Source organism: Paecilomyces variotii (genome assembly GCF_004022145.1).
Source record: "Paecilomyces variotii strain CBS 101075 chromosome Unknown C8Q69scaffold_1, whole genome shotgun sequence".
NCBI lineage: Eukaryota > Fungi > Ascomycota > Eurotiomycetes > Eurotiales > Thermoascaceae > Paecilomyces > Paecilomyces variotii.
In genome coordinates, this window is record NW_021167140.1 from 2463590 (window position 1) to 2478008 (window position 14419).

General features: G+C 49.7%; 5 protein-coding genes across 5 annotated transcripts; all 5 read left to right on the plus strand.

The window, feature by feature from the left end:
* Window positions 1–992: 992 nt before the first annotated feature.
* On the plus strand, window positions 993–3791 carry C8Q69DRAFT_396441 (hypothetical protein; the record flags this gene model as incomplete). Its single annotated transcript, XM_028627739.1, has 2 exons — window positions 993–2820; window positions 2878–3791. The coding sequence occupies 2 exons, from the start codon at window positions 993–995 to the stop codon at window positions 3789–3791; spliced, it is 2742 nt and encodes a 913-aa protein (XP_028489304.1).
* Window positions 3792–4483: 692 nt separating this feature from the next.
* Window positions 4484–6000, plus strand: C8Q69DRAFT_32379 (glutaredoxin domain protein). The gene is made up of 3 exons (XM_028627397.1): window positions 4484–4802; window positions 4886–5258; window positions 5335–6000. The coding sequence occupies exons 1-3, from the start codon at window positions 4728–4730 to the stop codon at window positions 5646–5648; spliced, it is 762 nt and encodes a 253-aa protein (XP_028489305.1). The 5' UTR covers window positions 4484–4727; the 3' UTR covers window positions 5649–6000.
* Window positions 5965–7841, plus strand: C8Q69DRAFT_32335 (hypothetical protein). The gene is made up of 5 exons (XM_028627395.1): window positions 5965–6325; window positions 6538–6585; window positions 6700–6955; window positions 7113–7290; window positions 7345–7841. The coding sequence occupies exons 1-5, from the start codon at window positions 6280–6282 to the stop codon at window positions 7393–7395; spliced, it is 579 nt and encodes a 192-aa protein (XP_028489306.1). The 5' UTR covers window positions 5965–6279; the 3' UTR covers window positions 7396–7841.
* A 445-nt stretch (window positions 7842–8286) lies between these two features.
* C8Q69DRAFT_396259 (putative patatin-like serine hydrolase) lies at window positions 8287–10306 on the plus strand (the record flags this gene model as incomplete). The annotated part of the gene is made up of 4 exons (XM_028627726.1): window positions 8287–8367; window positions 8479–8609; window positions 8704–9517; window positions 9569–10306. 4 exons carry the CDS (start codon window positions 8287–8289, stop codon window positions 10304–10306), a joined length of 1764 nt encoding a protein of 587 aa, XP_028489307.1.
* Window positions 10307–11026: 720 nt separating this feature from the next.
* C8Q69DRAFT_32406 (hypothetical protein) lies at window positions 11027–13263 on the plus strand. The gene has a single exon (XM_028627399.1). It carries the CDS (start codon window positions 11270–11272, stop codon window positions 13034–13036), a length of 1767 nt encoding a protein of 588 aa, XP_028489308.1. The 5' UTR covers window positions 11027–11269; the 3' UTR covers window positions 13037–13263.
* Window positions 13264–14419: the final 1156 nt, after the last annotated feature.

The following is a 14419-nucleotide window of genomic DNA, read 5'->3' on the forward strand; positions in this document are numbered from 1 at the left end:
GATGTAATAGCCATTCCAGGCCAAATCTCTCGCTTGTAGTATATCAAGTAGAGTAGTCGTGGTGGCGTGCGGTCAGTTGCTTAGGATGTGTGATGCTGTGGAGTCCATAGACCCTGAGCTTAGAGTGGGTTCAACGGTTCAAGCGAGGGTTCAAGAAAATAATAATAATAATGCCGATTGTCCAACAAATGGCAGCCCATACGTTGCTGGTTCTCCTGTTGTCTCCCCGATGTCCCCACCAAGTTTCCTGTGAGACTTCATTAGGAGTTCGTCTTAAACGAACCTGAGCCGCCAGTGCTGCGATCTAGTCTGCTACAGGCTAGAGGGCCAGGAGGGTAATATGGTCATTTATGCCTCCTTTCTCCTGAGAGTTCGAAGCTCGGACTATCTAACCGTCATCTCGTGGTCTTAGTCTCCTGTACCCAACCTCCCGTTACTACTGGTCGTTGTCTAGAACTAATTTATCAACGCCGAAAAAAAGTATTGCCAGTCCCCCCCCGGCTTGCGCGCGCTACAGTATCAAAGCTTCATATCGACCGCTCGACGACATCATTATTATTATTGAAGCGCTAGAACCCTCTTCGAGGATTCCAATAATCTGCGCCGCCTTTCCTCCCGTGGTGATTCTGGAGACGTCCGTTTTCACATCACATTTAGACCCCGCGCCTCCCTTTCTCCCAGGCTCTTCCTGTTTTTCTTTGGCCCTTGTCGGCGCCGTTCGCGCGGCGACTTTCGACCGCGTCACTTTGCTTCACCCCTGGGCGTCTGCAAGGGACATTAGAAACGGAAAAGGGGCCGACAAGCGTCGTTCTGGACGTTCATAGGCCATCCCAGGTTGCGTTTCCCCAGACCTGGATGTGGCGGTTTGGAAGAAACCATGCGATCCTCATAGATTTTCCTTGTGTGATTTCTCTGTTGCAGTTCCGGTTGTGAACGGCGGCCCCCTCGCCCAATACTACTCTCAGTCGGTCCGGCCTTTATTACCCAACAAGATGGACGCGCTGGATGAGTCTTTGGCACCAGATACACATCCGTCGCGACATCGCAAGTCCCTCCCCTCCCCGTCGACGAGCGCTCCGGCACCTCAGTCGGCAGACCGTGCCAATGTGCCTCCAGCCTCTCCTGAGGTCATCTCCTCGTTGATATCGTCGCTGTCGGCTATCTCAGCCCCCGCGCAGAGTCTTTTCGATAGCTTTCCCAACATCGATGACCACCTAGGACAGCCATTGCCCAATTCGCCGCAATCGGAAAGCTCGCGGGGCCGCCCGCAGAGCGGTCGTTCGAAGTCGAAGGCGTCGAATGAACATGGGTTTGGCATGGACTATGGTGCATACAAGGTCCTGGAAGAGAATAACGATAACCCGTTCCTGCATCCTGACGATGCGGCCATTGCACCAGTCGTTCGTATGGCACCTCCTCCCTCGTCATCCAAGCCCAAAAATAATTCAGGACAAGAGGCGCCGCCATTGAGACCCAGCTCTGTCGGATCGTGTACTCCATCGACGGCAGCCTATGACGAATTCTCTGGATTTGGCATGATCTCGACGGAACCCGGTCCCCGAGTATCCACTGCAAATAGCATCGCATCTTCCAGTTCCGGAGGACGAAGGAGCCTTAAGGGCCAGTTGGGATTGCTGAAGAGAGCATCCCGAGAATTTCTGCAAGATAAGGAATCTGATCGATTGAAGAAGACGTCCAGCCAGAACGATAGCCTGAAGCTTAAAATGCCCCGAAGCAGAGCAAGCTTACATTCAATTCGTTCCATGGCAGATCTCACAGAGGAGATCGCAGATGACGGCGATATAGGAATGCGAACGAAAGACAGCAGAGGGTCGTCCGACAGACACAGGGTTTCATCGCTGCCTCTAGATACGCCAGCGGCCGGACCCGGCGGTATAGGAAGCGGGAGATTGATCCCTACGCGTGAATCCTCGTTACGACATAGCTATGGTGGTACCTCAAACAAGAAGCGTAGACCTCGTCATACCCGCTATTCATCTACCGGGAGCAAGGACCTAAAGATTGAGGGCGGTATTGCTGAAGCCAGTAACGAAGCAGAGCAAGTGACAAAAAGAATTCAACAACTGAAAGAACAGCAGAAAAAGATCAAATCAGAGCTTGAGATCGATGATACTCCTTCAAAGCCTAGGCGTTCACACTCAGCGTCACGGCCTCAAGCATCGCGGATGTCCAGCGAGACACGTCCGAAGCGGTCATCGTATAGTGGTGACAGTCTCTTGCACAAGGTGGAGGAGAGCGGTTTCGATTTCCAGGATGAAAGCGCGCCTGCCCCAGCGGTCCTGACCGGGACAAGCAGCAAATCTATGAAGCGCAACAGCGGTCCTCTTGCATCAAAGACAACAGACCTACAGCCCATACTGGGGAAAAAGTCGTTTGATAAGTCCTCTCGTCTGGATAGGAGTCATTCGCACCGCTCAGCAGAGTTCTCCCCAGTCTCAGGTGCCAAGCAACACAAACGCACCCCCTCCGGACGGCTATCTCAGAGACGACTCTCCATGTCCGACGAACGCCCGTCCAGTGCGGATTCGATTGACCTCGCGGTGGAGGCGTATATTGATTCTCCAAGACTGACGCGGAGGGTGGCTCATCCGACCACAGGTCGCGTAATAGCTTTCTCTGACGTTGGAGACCCGAAGGGCTATGTTGTCGTCTGCTGCTTGGGAATGGGGCTTACGAGGTATCTGATGGCCTTCTATGATGAACTCGCAAGAACTCTGAAGCTGCGGCTGGTCACGCTTGATCGTCCTGGTGTTGGAGAGAGTGAGCCCTGTCCGGATGGGACTCCCCTGGGCTGGCCGGGTAAGTACCGTATCTCATCAAAATTGGTCGAAAAGCGTGTTTCTAATATACGTATAGACGACGTTGCGATTGTCTGTAATTATCTGAAGGTGACAAAGTTCTCTATCCTTGCGCATTCTGCTGGTGCTATCTACGCATTGGCTACGGCCCTGCGGATGCCACAACACATTCGCGGTCGCCTGCATCTTCTGGGTCCCTGGATCCCTCCTTCGCAGCTATCGGCTATCGGAGCTCACAAGGAACCGGCTCCTAGCAACGCAGTCCCCTACTCACAGAGGATACTACGTGCCCTACCAACTCCTATTCTCAAGGTTGCCAACTCGAGTTTTATGAGCGCTACCAGTACAAGCATCACAACAAGTTTGCCTAAGTCACCTCGTCGATCCAAGCGGAAGGCTGCCGTCAAGGATACCCCGGGACCTGTGGCAGCAGAAGCTTCTTCAAGTAAGACGTTAACGCAAGGGGGGCCAGATAAAGATGCGGGAGCCGCACAGTCGTCGACAGGTGTTCTTGGTTCTCCTGATGCAAATGGCCAGGGCACTGTGACTATGTCGGCCACAGATGACCGCGAGCGCCAGTCTGACTACGACAATAAGTTGACCTACAAGATTTGGGAGTTGGCAACAACGAACGCTAACCCAGCCGTTGATCTATTGGTCTGCCTAGAGCGCAACCAGCCGATTGGCTTTCGTTACGTTGATATTACTCGAGCAGTAGTCATCCATCATGGAAGCAGGGATACTCGTGTACCCGTGGATAATGTGAGGTGGCTGGGGAAGACAATGCGAAGATGCGAAGTGCGCGTGCTCGAGGGCGAAGGCCACGGCCTCATGGCATCAGCAGTCGTCATGGGGAATGTCCTTACTGAGATTTCTAAAGAATGGGAAGACTGGACCACTATCGTGCAGGGCAAGCGGGATGGTCGCAGACCGACTACCAACCACTCTTCGCGGCCGGGCATTGTCATCTAAGCCTATACACTTATCTCCGAAGGCGATATATGTGTCCTCAACGAAACTCTACGAGCAAATCAGCATTCTGCTCATCTAACACATTTCGCACCAAGTCCAGAGCTGGCCTTCTGCCCAAGCCTTTGGCATACGTCGAAACAAGTGCGAGAATCTCTCATGGCAGTTGTTCCGTTTTCGACTCTCACCATCGTCGTATTCCTCATCATCCATCTTTCCGTTGGTCGATCTTGGCCGACATAAACCGAGACACGTTGCTGCAGGTTTTGCGACGCCTCGTTCCCCTCTAGTGTGTTATAATCTTCTTTGAAGATTCAGCGATTATGGTCTTCTGCTAAGCGTATATGACTATGTAGATGTTCTGCTGATGCCCCTTTTCTTTGGCGTTGCTATGCTTGTTTCCGTCGGTGTATGAGATACCACCTATTGTTTGTTAGCCTGATGCCTGGTTCCATATTAACTAATTCAGATTAATCTAGTTATATCATTAGAAACAAATTCGTATAATCTCTCAAGCTGCAAATAGAAACCGCAGTGTGTAAACAGAAAGCGATAAATTCCGTGTAATATCGATTCATTGCATGGGATCTATTTATGGTTCGACTTCAATAATAACGGTGGCCGCCAGAGTTGAGTTTAAGGAACCGTCCAGGCCTCCAGGGGCTCTCCCGCTGTGACGTACATAGCTTAGTCGTCAGCGCTTCTCCGCGTCCACTGGCCGACTGCACGCGACAGGACTGTTGCTTCATGGCGCCAACCTCACTGGGCGTCTAAAATCATCGACGGACAGTTTCTTTGCTCTGTTTTCTCATTCGTGTTACATTCTATATTGACTGTTTGCGACTACTGTCATTTCAAAAGTACTTTTCGACCGCTCGCTTCCCCTCAAAAGGCCCCTGGCGGCGAGAGAGAGCCCCATCGGGGGTAGCAGTTCACACAATGCCTTCCCAACGTCGAATTAAGATCTTTTTGGTCGCTATTGTGACAGTTGTCTTCCTGTATATTTACTACACGGTAAGTTGGGTCCTACCTATTCTATCTTACGGGATGGAATGAACCATGAAGTTGCGACTCGAAGCTGATCCGGTGTCATGTAGAGCGATGCGCGACAACTCCAGAACCAGAGATTCTATCGCTCGACAGTCCAAGCGATGGACGCACACGCAGCAGCGAAGGATTCCGCGAGTGATGATAGCAGTCTGTTCCGAAAGCTGCAGCCGAACCGTACGCCGCCGGTCGATAAGGAGGCGTTGAAGGCGAATCAGGATAAGTCGGGCGCGAGCCCGCAGGACAGTGATCAAGAAATGGAAGAGATATCTATCGCAGGGAGGACTAAAATGCAGGTTCCCAAGCCTAAGTCGAGTGTTGCGCCGGTAGAGCAGAAAGAGGAGCCTAAGAAGGAGAAGACTGAGCCTGAAGATGACCCTGAGATCAGGGATGAGTTGAATGGGATTCTCAAGATGTCTCCAAGTACGTTGAACTCTTTGCCTTTACTTTTTTCTTTTTTGATGCCAAGAGCTGACGTATGCTGTTTCTTTTCTTCCAGTTATCATCTTCTCTAAATCCTACTGCCCGTACAGCGCAAAGGCGAAGAATATCCTCCTGGAGAAATATACTATTGTGCCAGCACCGTTTGTCGTTGAGTTGGATCAGCATCCCATGGGTCAGAAGCTACAGCTCCTCCTAGCGAGACAAACCGGTCGGAGAACCGTCCCGAACATCCTCGTCAATGGACGGAGTATTGGTGGCGGAGACGACATTGCGGCGCTAGATCGAGAGCAGCAGTTGGGCTCGAAGCTCAAGTCATACGGAGGAAAACGCATCATGGAGGTTACACCGAAGGCATCGAAGGAGGTCTGAATTATCTTATATTATAGACGTTGGTATTACTATCTTATGCTTCGGATCTGGCCAGTTGATATCCGCGGGTTGGAGGAACTGGACTAGCGCCGTGCAGAAGGGATGCATGATAGGGCGTTCTTGGTTGATAGTGAGTATATGAGTTTGGATATCATTGTATATATAGTCAGATTTTATGGTATTGATGCTCCAATTGGAGTCATAAGAAGACATTCTTCATTCTTTCGTTCAAGTCACAGATTCACCGAGGGTGCCGTGTCGATGAAAAACCATAGAAAATGCCATGAGAGTGGATACTCAACAAGCCAAATCTATGCAAATGCTCAGATCATGATACAGAATGTTAACTATTATAGAATGAAAGAAAACGAAACAAAGACTGGAATCGAACTGATCGTACAGTACAAGAAAACAATATTGCATCTGTCCCGTCGGCGTCCGAAGCCCGAAAAGTTCGATCAACCCTAGACCCAACCGGCGCTAAACCCAAAACATCAGCTAAGCGACGCACAACCCGCCCACCTGCAATTTCGCTCCACCAGGCCTCGTTGAATTTCGATCTTCTCGACGACCGATCGCACGACGACAACGACGACAGTTCTCCCCTCGGACACTTCACAGCACAGTCAAGATGCGGTACATCCACTCCGAGGAAACGTTGCCAATCCCCGAGAATGGTGAGCATTTGGAAAAACAATCCTGCATTTTCTTGATCCGAGTGGAAATTTGGGAGGATATCGCGAAGGGCGGACTTGTTCCTTGTTTAGCTTGTCGTCCACATGGGGGAATTTCCTCTGAGGCGATGAGGAAACATAGGAGCAGCGGCGTGCGATTATTGGGAATATTCGATTTGATGGGCTGGGGCTGACCGATGGGCTTTTTTATGCAGTGAAAATTCACATTCGTTCGCGGGTTGTCACCGTTGAGGGACCTCGAGGTACGCAACAGAAATCTACCCGACTGGCATATGTGTCGAAGGACGGAGGAAGAGAATTCTTCATCGTCCTTTCTTGCAATGGGGAGGAAGTCATGGGCTGACATTGGATTCCAGGCAAGCTCACGAAGGACCTGTCTCACATCGCTGTCACCTTCGGCCGCCCCGAGAAGAACGTCATCTCGATTGAGCTGCACCACGGTGCCCGCAAGGGAGTCGCTACTCTCCGAACTGTCCGCACTATCATCAACAACCTGATCATCGGTGTTACCCGCGGCTTCAAGTACAAGATGCGCTACGTCTACGCACATTTCCCCATCAACGTCAACATCGAGAAGAACAGCGAGACCGACTTGTACGAGGTTGAGATCAGGTATGATGAGACCTACCATTGAATTCCAAGTTCTTGTGGAGGAAAGACACTGGGGAACTCTGTGCAGATAGAGAAGGCCTACTGTGTCGCATCAGACATGGGACGACTGTTGGTATTGGTTAGGAGCGTTTGCTGATGGATTATTTCTTCGCAACAGAAACTTCCTCGGAGAGAAGATCGTCCGCCGTGTCACTTGCCAGCCCGGTGTCGAGGTCATCACCTCGCCCAACGTCAAGGATGAGCTCCAGCTGTCCGGCAACTCCCTCGAGGGTGTCTCCCAGAGCGCCGCCGACATCCAGCAGATCTGCAGAGTCCGCAACAAGGATATCCGAAAGGTCAGCCATCCTCTGTTTCAATCTTCCACATTTATAATGCTAACACTCACATAGTTCCTTGACGGTCTGTACGTGTCGGAGCGGGGCAACATCATTGAGGAGTAAAGAGTGACTGTATTTTCTGCTTGGGGTGTCTAGTTAGGATGTCCGGAGAAATTTCGCATGCCTATGATGCTAGCAGGGCGAAATAAAATGACCATGGAATGCAAATCCTTGTGCGTGTCCACGGCAATAGCTTGTATCAGCTGGAAAACGTGACATGTAGAAAAGTTCAGCTTTCATGAGACGACCAAATTTCAATTTTTTTACACGGAGTCTTGTTCGCTCATCTGAATTGCTTGACGTCGCATGTACAAAGAGCTCCAGACAGAGCCTCGCCTTACCTAGTTACCAAGTTGGTGCTCATTTGAGGCAGTAGACTCCAGCGTCCTGGCTAGATCACCCAATGCGAGATAATTCGAGCACGCTTCTTTCCTGTGTAAACTTCTGAGATCATTGCCGGTGGTAACATCTCTGTTTTAGGAACGCAACCACTGCCCTGGCTCCGCTTGCTTTGAGCAATGATCAATGATATATCTAGGAGGCATATCAATCATTTAATCACACTTTTGAGACTGTAGTGATCACCTGGGCCGAGACTAAGTATCGTTTCTCGTGGCGTTTCGGATACTGTGGGGTATTAGAATAGGAACGGCCCTGTTCTGGATCGCGGTTCCTACCCCATCACTTTCCTTGGCCGTCATCAAAGGACCCGGCCTCCCCCTCCAATTCCTTGCCGTGATATGCATTCAGCCCGATATCCAGAATAGAAACTGAGGTTCTGGTTGTGTCGCGAACACAAGGCTAGGAATTGACGGTATCTTCCTTCACCAAGAGTTCCTGCGTTGACTCCATCCCCGAAAGGCGGAAAACATGTGAAAGCGCGTCATACAACGCCGAGTACTACAACCACCACAGGCATCCAACTTCACAACCTCCTCTCTGTCAGAAAAGGGCATGGAATCTTGGATAAGTGTCTACGGGCTACTAGCCGCCTTGATGGGCATGCTAGTTGAGGTTGCAGAATTCTGGAAAACGGTAAGCCCCCCTGACGCTTTCGTCTCTAGCAGCTCTCCTTCGCTCGAGGAGTTGGTTCAACTGGATGATTGAAAACTAATATTATGATTTTCTCTGTTTGTTTGAATATAGAAAATTCTCTCATGGTGGATTTCTCGGTCGCCTAAAGATGAGCTGTTCGACAAGCTGGCGACAGCAGAGACGTTCGATGAATGGCAGGCGGCGGCGTTTCGTCTGGATGAACTTTTAAGTCATGATCTCTGGTAAGGAACCTCGTTTTTTCTTTAAAGAGAGGTTATCTTCGCTTGCATCTTCTGTTTTAACATTTGTCAATGTCTTGCTTACCGATTGCTGCAGGCGCCAAAACCCTGTCAGCAAACACTATGATCATCGACTCATAGTTGGCAGACTGGAAGCTATCGTTCACTCTAGAGAGGAGGAGGATGTCCTCACGCTTGTCAATCTCTTGAGATCCGGGCTTGTTCGCAATCTGGGCAATATCGCTTCCCCGAAATTGTTCAACCACGCATTCGCAGGCACTAAACTGCTCATCGACGACTACATCACTCAGGTTGCGCGTTCCATTAAGTACGTTGCTGCGCTAGAGACAGCATCTATTCACGATAGTGGGTTCACATCCCAAGCCAAGCTTGAACTTTTACACGACGCACGACAGGCCTTTGGCAGATCGACGCTCGTACTTCAAGGAGGCTCCATTTTCGGACTATGTCACCTTGGAGTCGTCAAGGCATTGCACCTTCAAGGACTCCTTCCGAGAATCATCACAGGAACAGCTACTGGCGCTCTGGTTGCTGCTTTGGTTGGAGTTCATACAGAAGATGAGCTCTTGGATTTCCTAGATGGCGACAGCCTCGATCTGACAGCCTTTGACCGTGCCAGGAAATCCGATCCCGGTGAGGATGTCAATGGGATTGTCGTAAACGAACAAGAGGGATGGACTGAGATACTGAAAAGGCGGGTGAAGCGGTTCCTTCGAGAAGGATCTTTTTTCGACATTCGGATTTTGGAAGAATGCGTGCGAGCCAACGTGGGCGATATGACTTTCGAGGAGGCCTATAAGAAGTCCAAGAGGATACTTAATATAACCGTAGCTACCTCAGCAAAGAGTGGCTTCCCCAACCTCTTAAACTATCTGACTGCTCCGAATGTGGTAAGTAGTATGTCATGTGTCGTTTAGTGATGTCTGCTGATTCTTTCATAGTTGATATGGTCTGCTGCTCTTGCTTCAAACGCATCTACCACAAGCCTGTATCACCCTGTAAAGCTGTACTGCAAGAATGACTCAGGGGCAATAATTGCATGGCCGCACTCTGAGGATATTATCTTCAAGTCCTGGCGCCAGACGACTTACACGGATCGGGAGTCACCACTGGCCCGTATTGCTGAGCTCTTCAATGTCAACCATTTCATAGTGTCTCAGGCACGTCCATACGTTGTCCCTTTCCTTCGGTCAGACCTTCAGCGCCCCGATCAAAGACAGGGCAGCGTCTCACAATCCATCATGCGTCTTGTCCTTGTGGAAATCTTCCACCGGCTGAAGCAGCTCGATTATCTTGGTCTCCTCCCCACTGGCCTGCGCCGGCTACTTATCGATGAGACTATCCCGGGTCCTAACCTGACCATTCTTCCAGATCTCTCATTAGCAGATCTGACCAAGCTCCTCCACCGCCCAAGCAAAGAGGGGCTGCGATATTGGATCCTGCGCGGTGAACGGGGGGTCTGGCCTGCAGTCAGTGCCCTCAAAGTTCGCTGTGCTGTTGAAATCGAGTTAGACAAGGGGTATCAAGTTGTCCGGAGACGTAGAGACAGCTCATCAGAGTCTGGACGCACGCAACTAGATCATGCGGAGGACGAGGAAGAGTCCGTCATTAGAAGACGCAGGGCTTTGAGTTTCGATGTAGCCCAGGGGAGACACTTTGCCATGTCCAGTTCCCCATAGCGTCAAGGACAGGACTTCAGTAAGCATGTCATTTTCAATGCAAAAACGACTACAAAACAAACATCAAAGCACATCTCATAGAAATTCAAAATATAGAGGAAGATTAGTTTTTTATTGCATGTAGTAATCATTTCTAAACCTACTTACAGCAAGAAAGACATTTACAGACCATGTTTATTTGATGTGGTGTTCCTCCTCAGAATAACATGGACCGGTGCCCCCTCTCACACATCACACGCGCTTCACAAATGACGCCGAGACATATCTACGGCTCTATCAGATGAAGCCTCACGCGCAATGATGTCGTTGTTTATATGAGGTCCTGTACTACCACAGCTAGATTAGTTCAATAGAAAAATGAGTAGGAAAAAGCCTTCATATTGACCCTTTTCACGGACATCTATCTACCTTGTCTACCTACATACCTTAACTCTCTGAGAACAATAACATCAGACGAATATCGTGACCTCGCTTAGAGCTGATGTTACATTGAAAGAAAGTAACAGAACCCGCCACACTGTTTTTGAAAAGAATCTCTCTGGGTCTCTCACTTCGGTGTTTCGTCTTCTCACACTCTCTGGCACCACCCACGGAGGATATCCTCAAGACAAGTCCTGTTCTGTTCCCTTTGGACAGTCAGCTGGGTGAGAGACCTTTAGTTGGGCCTTTCTGCAGAGTTGCCTAGTCTCTGAAGGTATCTTCCAATATTGCCGCCCACTTTGATCCTTGAGGCTGTCCTCATTCACTCTTTTCGTCAACCCCGACTCTGCTGTCTTTCCCTCCTGAGACACGTTATTAGACTGGACAGTAGTCTGAAACACGCTCTTTGCAGTTCTTGAGCAAGAATTCAGTATCAGACTCTGCTGAGAAAGAGTTTCTGTACTTCTATCAGGTCTTGTAAGTAACAGGATACCTCTTCGATGGAGTGAGCTTACAACGACATTCAGCTTGACATCCGCCAATATGACTCGTCAGGAGATCGTTGCCGTCTTCAAGTTGAAGAGAAACAAGAAAGAGATCGCCCGTCTCCGTGAAGACTCTGACCTTGGAGAGAGAAAGATATCTCTCGGCCAGATGATTGCCGAAGCGTTCCCAGACGAGGAATCACTCTTCAGGGACGATGAAGAGGATATGCAGGACTGGTTCGGGTTCGAGAATGAACCAGCTGAACAAGCTAACCCAGCTGTTGAGGACCCTGAAGCCAACGAGTCGGCTGAGTCGACGCCAGCCGTGACTGAAGAAGAACAGTCTTCTTCCCAGGCCGCGATGAAGCCCGATGAGGACGGTGATTTCGAGAAGCCGAAGGAGACCAATATTGTTCACCCCTGGAACATTGTTGATTATCACCTCTATCTGACCGCCATCGAAAATGGCGCAGGTGAGCATATCAAACGTCATTGTATGTATTTGTTCGACGGGAGCTGGTGCCGTCCTTTTCTCTACCGCAACTTCTTCGAGAAAGAAGGAGAGGAAGGAGACGCGTTCTCCCCTGACAAGGTTGGCCCAGCGCCGCAACTCTTGTTCGGGATTCTTCCCATCGCAGAACGAGGCCCCTACTTCAACGGTATGAAATATCTGCTGGGTTTCGACTGGAACGCAAAGAAGATCTTCGCTCGCCGCTTCACTTGGATCCCAGATGAGATTGAGGACATATGGACTGTTTGGGAAGAGGGCCAGATCGTCTACCAATTTTCGATCCCAGAGCTCCGGCGTATGATGAGGGCTAGTATCAGCAACGGAGACGGGAGCATAGATGTCACATGCTTAGGCTCAAGCGACCATTGCCTGGTCAAGGGTGTCGGCGACGGACCTGGATTGGAGATGGTTATTGTCATACAGTGCTGCCAGTGGGTCACTGACCTGGCGGAGGTCTTCTGGAAGAACGAAGACGAGATCCGTTGCGTGAAGGAGGAACTCATTGGTATCGCACACGAATGGCAGCTTGTCCTCCAGCGCGCTTCGCACAGGGCATGGTTCGCTTTGGACGATGGTATGCCAAAAGATCCAGATGCCAGGAAGTTCTTGATGGATGAAGTTATTAGCGACCTGTGTAATTTCAATCAGTCAAAGATGCTTGAAAACGTGTACGACAACTCATGGCATGCCCCATCCCAGGACACCTGCGAGAGGATCCGCCAGCGCTGCTGGGACCAATACCGGGAGGAAGCTATGGAGCGTGTTGGGAAGAAATACGAGCGCGTCTTCAGTCCGACGTACAGTGCAATTTCAACAATGTCACCGGGGAAGACACTTGGGAACATAATAGGTCGTGCTGGAAGCCTTGCAGGGCCGGCAGCTTCCTTCCTGGACATTCCCAGCACTCCTCCTCCGGCTGAACCTTTCTGGATGCCTCCGTCTCCATCCTCTGACTCGTCTGAGGAGATCGTCTCTCCAGCCACAGGAAAATATGATAGTCAATATGACGGGATCAGACTATGTGCTATGCTGAGTGTCCTGACCGGCTTCATCGAGCAGAACCCAGCGTTGGACATCCCTCACTATCGCCGCAGACTTGGAGCCTTGATGGATTATATGGGCCTCTCTCTGGTGAACCGCGAGCCTCCCAGGGAAGAACGTCGTTCTTTGGCTCAACAGAAGCGCGATTCCGGATTCGGATACAATGAGGAGGAATGGGGAGAAGAGTTGAAAGCGATGGGAGACACCGAAGAGAGCGACGAGAACTTTGTCGCCCGCGTTCCCGCCCTCCTTCCCAGTCCCATTCTCGACTGAATCAAGGAGGAATCGAACAATCTTCAATAATACCTTTGTCCATCTTCACTCATCTCTCGAATTTTTGTCGAAGTCCAGTTTCAATTTCCTCGTGATTTCATGCCTTTGTACCGGTGTCCATCTCTTTTTACAACCTTTCTGCATGTTCTCCAGTTTCCCCTTCATTTCACCTCTTTATGTCTAAAAAACAACACCTTTCTCCATTCCCTTTAGCATTGCAGTCACTAACCCCCTTTTCATCACTTCTGTGTCTTGTATTGGGTCACTATTTTCTCAACAGACCACTCATCAGGTAATATGTCAGGCAGCTGGGCTTGTCGCCAACCCTTTTCTTTCGACTTTTGTGTCTGAATACCCTCCCAGAACGTGTTTTTGAGCTTTCACTTCAAGCATTCAGTTTGTCTCGTTCTGTTTGGTGTACTCTCAAGCGTGTCACTGGTGACGGCTGAGAACATGATTTGTCTATCGAGTATTTGGTTTCTTTTCTTTCCCTGTCTTCTCTCCTTCCCCGAAATGGTTCTCTTTCACATGGATGGTCATACCGTTGCTTTCGGTGGCATGAAGATAACTGTATCCGTACTGCATTCTGCACGTATGGGGTCCCCCTTCTTCGTGCATGAAGTGAGCGGCAGACCGACCAGTGTACTGTACCTAATGGGAGATGAAGAGCACGAGTTACAGAACAATGAAAATCTCAAAACATTGCTAGTAGTATCTTGATTAGAGTGCTCAAGCGTCTGACACGGATAACCACTGTCCTGATCCCAAACAGGCAGATAGTTTGTAGCTCTAAGCACAAGAATCGTACCTCTCACGCCACAAATTCTTGACTCGCGAATTGCAGCCCGTGGAAAAATCTGATGGTGATCTTATCTTAGCGCTCCGGTGAAATACCAAGTAGTAGCTGAGTGTACAGCTGTGTCAAATATCAGGCCGGCGGGAACCTAGATAGCAAATGTGTGCGGCGCCCGAGTCCAGCTATATGCACGTGTGCGATAAGATCTAACACCAGATGCATAATGGAAGGTAATAATATACTGGCGGTCATCGATGATGCTTAAAAATGCTCCATACCTGTCATTTTGTTTATGATCTGTCCCGTGATGTCCAGTAGATGTTTGGATATGCACATCATACACCCTAGCAGAAACGGATCATATTTCGTGTCGGGCATAGGTTGGTATAATAAATCAAAATATAGGAAATACTAGGAGTTACAATAATCCATAATCTTAGGTTGCACTGAGCTCCTAGGATAAGTCTCTAGAACTAGAAAAGATTAAATATGGGATAGTTTATGTTTGACTTTATACTCATTTAAGTTGGCCTGCAATCCCACTCTAAAGGCGTCGCGCATAGACCTAATAGTTACTTATGCTTATA

What these genes read in the sequence shown, in the direction of transcription:
- C8Q69DRAFT_32379 (XM_028627397.1), top strand. Translation starts at nt 4,728, where the DNA reads ATGCCTTCCCAACGTCGAATTAAGATCTTTTTGGTCGCTATTGTGACA. An exon ending in TCCTGTATATTTACTACACG is followed by an intron (nt 4,803 to 4,885) that starts GTAAGTTGGGTC and finishes GGTGTCATGTAG; the next exon opens with AGCGATGCGCGACAACTCCA. An exon ending in GATTCTCAAGATGTCTCCAA is followed by an intron (nt 5,259 to 5,334) that starts GTACGTTGAACT and finishes CTTTTCTTCCAG; the next exon opens with TTATCATCTTCTCTAAATCC.
- C8Q69DRAFT_32335 (XM_028627395.1), top strand. Translation starts at nt 6,280, where the DNA reads ATGCGGTACATCCACTCCGAGGAAACGTTGCCAATCCCCGAGAATG. An exon ending in CACCGTTGAGGGACCTCGAG is followed by an intron (nt 6,586 to 6,699) that starts GTACGCAACAGA and finishes ATTGGATTCCAG; the next exon opens with GCAAGCTCACGAAGGACCTG. An exon ending in TTGTACGAGGTTGAGATCAG is followed by an intron (nt 6,956 to 7,112) that starts GTATGATGAGAC and finishes TCTTCGCAACAG; the next exon opens with AAACTTCCTCGGAGAGAAGA.
- C8Q69DRAFT_32406 (XM_028627399.1), top strand. Translation starts at nt 11,270, where the DNA reads ATGACTCGTCAGGAGATCGTTGCCGTCTTCAAGTTGAAGAGAAACAAG.